The sequence below is a fragment of the Aspergillus candidus genome (assembly GCF_002847045.1).
Source record: "Aspergillus candidus strain CBS 102.13 unplaced genomic scaffold BDW47scaffold_4, whole genome shotgun sequence".
NCBI lineage: Eukaryota > Fungi > Ascomycota > Eurotiomycetes > Eurotiales > Aspergillaceae > Aspergillus > Aspergillus candidus.
This window is the reverse complement of record NW_020194009.1, coordinates 1-9,477: the sequence shown is the minus strand read 5'-3', so window position 1 is coordinate 9,477 and position 9,477 is coordinate 1. Positions and strand designations below refer to the sequence as shown.

Here is a 9,477-nt window from a genome sequence, read left to right as displayed (position 1 = left end):
CGGATTGAGCGGACAGGATTGCTGGTTTGTCAACGAGGCAGACTAAAGCAGTGCAGTGGGAATGCGCAGTGGCGACTTTCTACTAAAGAGTCAAGGAGCGGAGCAGCAAATCATGGGCAGCGGAGGTAGAGACCCATTTCACCGCCATTGGCCAACATGAACAGCGGTATATGATCCTCGTCGCAGCAGTACCCAACCAAGGTACGTAAGTGCGCTCAAACATGGGATGGATAGCTTGGGGCATGGAATAAGTGATGCAACATGACAGTTGTTTAGTCTGATTTGTTGCTGGGATGGGCAGAAAGCAGCTAACCTGACTCCTGGTATTTACCACCTACTACCCAGTATATGTCAGTGATTGCTTAGATCTGGTGAGAAATTCACCTTGGGGCTTTATCATGGAAGCGATATTATATTGTATTATCCTGGTGAGTGAGACCAGTGTGATGGCCAAGGCACTCCGACTCGAAACGGTAAGGTCCCGCCCTCGCGGGGAGACCCCTAGTCTGTCATCACAGGGTTTGTTCGATTCTCTCTCTCTCTCTTATCACTCACCTTAATCGCTCTCCACTGGTAAACTCAAAAATTATGGTCATCGGTTCTAGCTCAATCTAATTACCCTGGAAATCCATCCTCATCCCCGGTCTCCCTCTTGTGAGGTATGAATGATATGAAGTTGCATAAAAAAGCAACCACCACTCCCAACCTGCCAGGTCACCGAGGGTGGATTGGATTGCCCACCTCAAGATCTACTGTGTAGCCTCTAATCATCCACTAGTCTCTTAGTTCGTTTAGTATTCTGTAGGTCAAGGAAGGGTTAGTTAAGTTAACCTGTCCATGGCTCGCGCCCTGTTGCTCCCTTTTCTTTTTTCTTTTTTCCTTTTTTCCCATTTTCCCATTTTCCCATTTTCTTTTTTTTCTTTTCCCAGGATTTCCCCACTTGTTTTTGAATATTAGTCGCTTTCCTCCTTTATAGGGTGTGATGCATGGAACCGAGTCTGACTTTTCAGTTGTTCTCAGCTTGGAACCTTTCCATTTTCAGTGCATTTTTCCATCCCCAGGCTGGCATAATATCATTCCTTCCATCCCGTCCAGATCGGATGCAGTCGTACAGAACCGCTTTCCACATAAACATGCATCAGATTGGACTGTTTCCTCGTAATACTTAATACATATATCTTTCTGTTTCTCGCTATGATCGTTACCTTATATCATTGAACATTATTATCAAATGGCTAAAATCATTGACAGCTGTTGCATCGGTGGTATTACATTACATCAGCCAATGTCTGTCATGACCCTAGTTGCCTTGTCTTTCTGCCACGCAATCCTTTCATATTGAAGGTTGTGATCTTTGAAGTTGGTTGTTTCTATAAGAAGACTCGAGTATAGCTATAAGGGGAAAGTGAGCATGAAAGAGAACGATGGAAATATACGATTTCCGACATGACTGGCGCAGCCGTATCTTAGTGTCGAAGTATCTCCGAATGGGAATTATGTGGTACCACTAGTTATCGAGGTACATTTTCGAATGATGACCGTGTTCGTCGTAGATGTCAATCGAGAAGGAGTATACAAGTCGTACGATTCTCTGTAAAGGCAATCTATCTATTATCTTAGACTTGTGAGTGGGTTGTCAAAAAGCTCAGCCAAAGTAAATAATGTTCCATGGTCATTTGGAGGAGACTTGGCGTTATGGATTTCCGATCCAACGCGCATAACGCTGCCCTACGTGACAAAATTCCTGCCACAAGCTAATCAATCTTCGTGTGTCCATTCTCTCTCTCTGTTTCTTTTGATTTGGTTTCCTGATCTCATGACAAACCTGGTTGGGTGAGGATTTCCCTCTTTTCCTTCTTTTCTCTTTTTTTTCTCTCTTTTCTCGTCTCATCTCAATACTTAAATTGTCTTCCTTTCGGACATTAATGGACGATCTTCGAGCACACCTTAAATAATCCAATGGAGCGTATTGAGCATTCCAATCCGCTTAGTACTTTCCATTTATCATTCCCATGTTCCTGGCATCCCCCCTACCAGATATCGACCCCCATTTTGCCCCCTCCACCGTCCACCATTCATCCATAAATGGAGCTCCTTCCTTTGCGGTTCCTCCCCCCTCCCTCTCCCTTGTCCCCAATATTGTCGATATTCGATACGCATCGTCATTCTTCGCATCGGGTGTGCGGCCCACACAATCGCGAATCCCCCCATCTTCCACTCCCCTCCCCCTCTTCCCCCTTCTTAACGACCAACCCCGGCCAGTATTAAAACCCAAACCTTAGCATTTCCACTAAACCATAACTACGTAGATCATCCAACAGGGGAGAAGTGTGGATGAGTTGTAGAGCAAGGGAGTCCGTACTTATGGTAGACAGTACGAAAAGGAAAGAATAATATCAATAATATCAATAATAATAAAAAAAAAAAAAAAACTGATAATACGAATGGAAAGAAAGGTAGAAGAATCCTCATTGTTCTCCGTACCGCTGCAGGAGTCAGCCTAACCCAGTACCAAGAGAGCCTCTCAACCTTGGAGATCCAGCCCATTGGGAACCAAGGGGAAGCAGACCGTAATGGATGATTGTAGTATGTAAGTCAGAAGTAATTGTCTCTGGTCTTCTTGGTGGAGGATCCGTCATATTAACCCATCGGGACTAGGGGCGACGAGGACGTGGACTGGTCGGCATCCTAGACGGTCTTCCTGATTCTTCTCATCTCTTCTTCTTCAACCCTCTCTCTCTCTCTTCTTCTCTTCTTCCTCTCTTCTCTTCGTCGTCTTCTTCCTCTTCTTCTTTTCTTACTCTCCCCCCTTCACCTTTCTTCCTTTTCGTCTTCTTCTTCTTCTTCTTCGAATTCTCCCCATCCAGATCTTTCCCTTCACCTCTCCACTCCCAACCATCCAACCATCCATATCGGGTCAATCCTCCAAGTTCCCAAGCTGCCCTTTTGATCCTCCTTGCTTCCTCGTGGTCTATCATCTCAAAATCCTTCCGATAGATAGATACGTTTTTGGGTTTTGAGGGGGAACCTGGATCTATCATCCACCTTCCCCAACGACCATTACGACCAGACCCCATCTACATTTCCCTGACTTACTTACTATACGCCTGAACTTCCTAGCTCCATCTGACTGGCTCCTCACCTTTTCTTCTTCCATTCCAATGACCAGTTTAGTTTAGTCTTCAAATCATCGTTCCTGCACTCCCCCCACGAGAGCCCACACCCTTTCTCCCCCGACAGGCCCAGTGGTTTGACTCTTGTTTTGCTTCCACCGCCGCGATTTTCTTCTTTCTCTTCTCTTCTCTTCGCTTTTCACTTCTTCATCTCCTTCCTATTTTTCTCCTTCTTCCTTCTTCATCTCTTCGTCCTGTTTTTCCCTCCCCCCACTCTCTCCCTCCTTCTATTTCTCTCCCCCACCGCCACACCTTCTGTCTGCTGCGGTCCGCCCATCTCGGGTTTCCGCCCTGTTATCCGCTGCATTTGCCGCTAAAGGCTTGTCCCCCTTCTCTCTAGTCATTTGTTCTTGTCATTTCCGGAAGGTTGTCGATCTTGATATCTCCTGTTCCTCCTGTGCCCTCTGGACCCTTCTGGGATTACGACAGCATTGACTCTTTCGCACTTTTGAGGGAATCTGCAATTCAAGAGAGAGAAAAATTATTATCGCACCAAGACACGCGACAGAGAAGAGACAACGGGAAGAACTATCATTCCTGTGGGCCACATTGTAACTCCAGAGGGACTGTGCCGCCACAGGTATTGATTTTCCCTTTTTGCCTTTCGACCATTTTGGTGTTCTTCTTATCCCTTGAGTTCCTTGGGTGAATGCCTCCCGATATCTTCTCAACCCACCTGTGAATTCCCAATTCTGATGAGGGATCGCTCACCCGTCACGGCCCGTTGCTGACCTTTGCATCTCCCCCGTCCGAGGCGGTTTTGGTGTTCCCGCCATCTTGTGAGCCACACACATCCTACTTCGGAGGTGCTTCGTAACTGGTCTCCCCCCCTCTCATCGTCGGTTGGATTCGTTTCCCTCTTCTGTTTTTATTTTATTTTATTTTCATTTTTTCTACGCGCTTGCGGGTTGGTCATGGCCACGGATAGGTCACCTCCCCAGCAAAAGCTGTCGCACAACCACGTGAAGCCCAGCTTGTCTCCCTCCAGCACAGCCGCCGCGGGTCAACGTCGCATGCCCACCCCTGGCCAGTCGTCGCGGATGGGTTCGGCCGATTCATCCACGACTCAGGAGGCCCCCTCCACCACCGTAAATGAACCAACGTCCCAACCTATGACGGTCAGCGCCACGCCTTCAGAGGCAGCGGCTACCGAGCCGCCGAGTTCCTCCACCACGCCGGCGCCCTATGGCACCCGGTCGAGAGGTCGGAACGCGGCCCCCCGCCCCAACTACGCGGAAGATCGCGACATCGACATGGACCTGGAGGTGGCTCAACCCTCCTCCAAATCCGCGAAGCGCACTGCTTCCGGGACGGCGGCGAACGCCCCCGTCAACGGCTCCAAACCGGAGGGCGAAAAAGCAACGCCGTCCTCCAATTCCCGAAAAAGCCTACCGGCGGTGAACGGGGCCACTTCATCCCCCACCGCTAAAGATTCCATCCCTGGGACTTCTTCATTTTCCGCCAAAGGGGAAGAGGGCAGCACCTCGTCGAATTCGCGAAAACGCAAACAGCCCGCCAGCTCCACCCCCTCAGCCTCTGCAAATGGGAGCGTCGCGAAAAAGATTTTCACCACGGCCCCCAGCGCGCCCCCCGCACAGAGCGACTCGAATATGCTCTCCTTTGAGAAGGGCGGTGCGCGTTTAAAAAACGGCATGATAACGGCGGATGATGGCACCACGTTTGCCCTGAATGGTACGTTGTATTCTGATTTTTCTGTTCTGTTTTCTTTTTTACCCCACTGCATTCTCGTATGATGAAGTTGCTAAGTGATTTAGACCACGTATACCTCATCTGTGAGCCGCCTGGCGAGCCATATTACTTGGCGCGGATCATGGAGTTTCTGCCCTCCAAGGACCGCCCCTCGGGCCCGATCGAGGCGTTGCGTGTCAACTGGTACTATCGGCCACGTGACATCCAACGCAAGGTGGCCGACACGCGGTTGGTCTTCGCCTCCATGCATTCCGACACATGCCCTCTGTCGTCACTCCGTGGGAAATGTCAAATATCGCACCTCTCCGAGATCGGAGACCTCGAAGAGTACCGCAAGACCCGGGATAGCTTCTGGTTCGACAAGATGTTTGATCGATACATCCACCGCTACTACGATGTCATTCCGACGAAGAAAGTAATCAACGTCCCCGGCAATGTCAAGAAGGTTCTCGATGAGCGATGGAAATTCGTCCTGGTGGAAATTGGGAGACGCAAGGAGTTGACGAGTGCGGTGAAGACTTGCAAGCGCTGTAGCTTGTATGCGGCCAGGTACGGATGTTTTTTAAATGCCTGAACCCAAAGCACGCGAGGCTGTGTTTGTTGCTAACATCATCGTAGCACCGATTCCGTGGACTGCGCGGTGTGCCATGATACGTACCACATGTACTGCGTGCGACCCGTGCTAACGAAGAAGCCCGCCCGAGGGTTTGCTTGGGCCTGCGCGGCATGCAGCCGGGCCCAGGAGCGCAAGCTGGAGGCCCGAAATACTCCGATTCTCGGGGAAAGTCAGCCGCCAGAGCCCGAAGAAGAGGTCGTTGAAGAAGAGGAGGAGGATCCAAAAGCGGCGGTCAACGGCACGGCTGCCAGCACTCCGGTCCCGGTCCAGGAAGAGGCTGTTCACCCCGCTACCGAGGAGCAGACTGCCCAGGCCCGGATGTGGCCGTATCGCTACCTGGGCATCCACTGCCGAGTCGAGGATGCGCTGGATTACGATGACCGGATCTATCCGCGCGCCAGCTCCCGGTTGGGGCCTCGGCACCAGGCGGTCGTTGTCCCTTGGCACGGTCGCCCGGTGGAGTACGTCAAGCCGCTCGATATCAAGAAGAAATATATGCGAAGCTCCGGAAACCGCAAGGATTCCAGGCTGTCCAAGGAGGCTCTTGCGGCGATTGAAGCGGCCAAGAAGGAAAAGGCAAATCGGCCGAACTGGGTCATGGATGAACCCCCCGGTTTCATTCGACGAGGCGAGGACGAGCCTGTCCTCATCAACGGCAAGCCCACTCGCACCGCTGAGCTATTGTTCAAGATGCCCACGGCATCCCAGATCCCGTCCCGCGGGGAGGACGATGCGCCGGGTGCGGATCTCAGCCCGGAGGACCGAGAAAAGTTCATGGACGAGTACATGACACGGGCCAAGGCACTGGCACCGAGCTTGGGGGTGGAGGATTACTCCACCAACTTCTTGGATAAAGCTCTGGAACTTCTCTACTCCAACAGCTTCAACGCCGACGCCGCCCTCGCGAAGCTCAAGCAGGTCCACAAGCACAAAGATCTCAAAGAACCCTATTTGCGTCCCGAGGAGGTGAAAGCGTTTGAACAGGGCGTTGCGAAGTACGGGTCGGAACTGCGGTATGTGTCTAGACACGTCGGAACGGTGCCCCATTATCAGATCGTGCGATTCTATTACATGTGGAAGAAGTCGCCCCGCGGGCGACAAATATGGGGCAACTACGAAGGACGGCGAGGCAAGAAGGAAGCCCGGCGGCACAGCTCCGCGAAGCTTGTGGATGACGTGGCCGACGATAACGACGACTCCGCATACGACAACGACAAAGCCGCCGCGATTAAGCGTGGGTTCCAGTGCAAATTCTGTTCCACGCGGTCGTCGCGGCAGTGGAGACGTGCCCCCGGGATACCGCCCGGTACGACGACACCGAGCGAACCCTCATCAAAGAAGGACAAAGGGCCACCTCTCAATGTCGCCCTTTGCTTGCGCTGTGCGTTGCTGTGGCGGAAATATGGGATTCAGTGGGAAAGCGTGGACGAGGTGGCCAAGAAGATCGCGCAGAGCGGTAACAAATCATGGCGTCGGCGCGTCGACGAGGAGCTTTTGACGCAGCTTCTCGTTTCCACCGAGACCCCGATCAGCATCAACAGTGCCACGGCCGCAACCGCCGCATCAATCGGAGTTCCGGTGAACGTGAACCCTCAAGTGCAACAGCAACAGCAGCAGCAACAGCCACAGCAGCAGGAACCTAATAAGAAAAAGCGAAGTGCTCCTGAGAAAGACAGTGCAGCAACCTCGACGGCCACGTCGGTGGAACCGGCGCCGAAGAAGAAGCCCCCGCCAGAGAAGCCCTCCGGGCCTCCACCGCCGATTGTTCCGGATCCCCCCCGGGCCAAGACACTGCCCTGTGCCATCTGCAACCAGATGGAGCCCTTGGGGGATCAGCACCTGTCTTGCCGGGACTGTCGCCTGACCGTCCACCGGAGCTGCTACGGTGTGAGCCCGGAGAGGAACTGTGCCAAGTGGCTGTGCGACATGTGCTCCAACGATCGAAACCCGATGATCTCGACTTGCTACGAATGCGTTCTATGTCCGGTCGCCTGGACTGAGCACGAGCTGATGGAAGCCCCGAAGTCCACGCACCGCAAGAAGTCGGAACGAGACCGCGAGAAGGAGCGTCTAGAGAAGGAGATGGTCAACGAGGCCATCAAACTCTACCGTCAGCGGCAGGAGGCCGTGGGAAAGCCGATCGGTCCCCGAGAACCGCTGAAAAGGACCGCTGGGAATAACTGGGTCCATGTTATGTGTGCGGTTTGGACGCCAGAGATCAAGTTTGGCAACTCGAAAGAACTAGAGCCTGCTGAAGGGTTTGCTCAAATCCCCATGGACCGATTCCGTGAGACGTGCAAGATCTGCAAGTCCAACAAAGGTGCATGCGTGCCGTGCCATTTCAGCGGATGCAACGCTCGATTCCATGTGGGCTGTGCGTATCAAGCGCAATACCCATTCGGGTTTGACATCACCCCGGTCAAAAATTCGAGAAAAGATACCGTCCAAAGCGTGCGGCTCGGGGAGGAGACAGGCGTGGCCGCGGCGGGTATCTGGTGTCCCCACCACTCGGTCTCGTCGCGCGTCCATGCCATCGGTGAACCGACCGAGGAGAAGGGCACCAACGCCCTCAAGCGGTTTGCGGAAACCTACAAGCAAGCGGACACGTCCCTAAGTCGAGCCACCCGGCGAGCGGTGCATTCACACCAAAATGCGTCGTCTTCCGGACACAAGCGGACTTCCACCGTCAATGGCACCGCCACGCTAGCTACGACCACGAGAGATGATGTCAAGAATGCGAGAACATCCCCCGATGGTGCTCCGGATCCGATGATGATCGATACCGAGAGTCAGACCGCGCTTCCCACCCCCGGCGCGGACGTGACCAGGAAGTGTGCTCGCTGTACCACCGCCTACAGCCCCCGATGGTGGCCCATCGAGAACTCGCGGCGGGCCGGAATGCTTGATCACAGAGCGCCTCTGCTGAACGGGATCGGCGGAAGCCCACCGTACCTCCATCGCAACCCTTCGCAGCATCCCCTCGCCAAGCTGAACGGGGATTACAGCCCCGCCGATGCACTGGGACAGCCCATGTACGAATGTCACAAATGCCATCTCAAAAAGGTCACGGCGCCGCCCCAGCCATCTCCGGAACCTCGACCGTCTCCCTACTCGGCCCCGCGACCGGTCTTGCCCGCTCCTCGACTTCCTGAATATCCCAGCCATCCGTTCGGTTCCCATGCCCACCCCCCGCAAACTCTCCCGCAACCGATTGGCCCATCTCACGGTAGACCGGAGTGGTACCCCGGATACGAGCAACGGCCGAGTGACTTCGGAGACAACAAATTGCGCAATGGCATGCCGGCTCCTGGTTACCGTGGTGGTGTCCCACCAGCGCCAGCGCACCATCTCAATGGATATCAGCCGAGCCCTCCCCGCCATGCTTCTCTGCCACATTTCTCCACCGCGGCACATCCACCACCTCCACACCAAGCTTATGCCACGCATCAAAGCCCCTACGGGCCGGTGGCTATGCCGTCGCCCCGCATCTCCCATTCGGCGGGGCCTCGACCGTATCCGCCGTCAGCGTCTCCACCGGATGTGCAGGCAACAATGGTGCGGCACTCCCCTCAGCACTCGCTCAGTGCTTTGAACGGTGGACCGCCGCGTGTTTATTCCGTGGACCGGGTTCTCAACGCGCCGACGCGGTCTCCACCGGTCTCGCAAGCGCGCATCGACCCCCGAGGGATGACGCCCCCTACCAAACTAGAGGATGGCGGCCCGGCAGGCCCGATGAGTATTGGTCGGCATCCTGGCACCACTGCGCCCAGTGGGGGATCCGGGGCCAGTGCTAGTCCATCGTTGAAAAACCTTCTTTCGTGAGCGGTATTGTTGAAGCACGTGTCTTATCTTCTTTCTTTTTTCCCTGTTGCTTAGAATAATCCGACTAATCCGGAGATGTATGATAAATTTCTTTTCTTTTCTTTTTTTTTTTTTTTTTCCTTACTAAATCCCGCGCTCTCATCTTTTTCTCCCCCT

General features: G+C 53.6%; 1 protein-coding gene across 1 annotated transcript; it reads left to right on the top strand.

The window, feature by feature from the left end:
* Nucleotides 1-4,087: 4,087 nt before the first annotated feature.
* BDW47DRAFT_122475 (DNA-binding E3 ubiquitin-protein ligase SNT2) lies at nucleotides 4,088-9,321 on the top strand (the record flags this gene model as incomplete). The annotated part of the gene is made up of 3 exons (XM_024815842.1): nucleotides 4,088-4,865; nucleotides 4,949-5,432; nucleotides 5,502-9,321. 3 exons carry the CDS (start codon nucleotides 4,088-4,090, stop codon nucleotides 9,319-9,321), a joined length of 5,082 nt encoding a protein of 1,693 aa, XP_024675432.1.
* Between the last annotated feature and the right edge of the window lie 156 nt (nucleotides 9,322-9,477).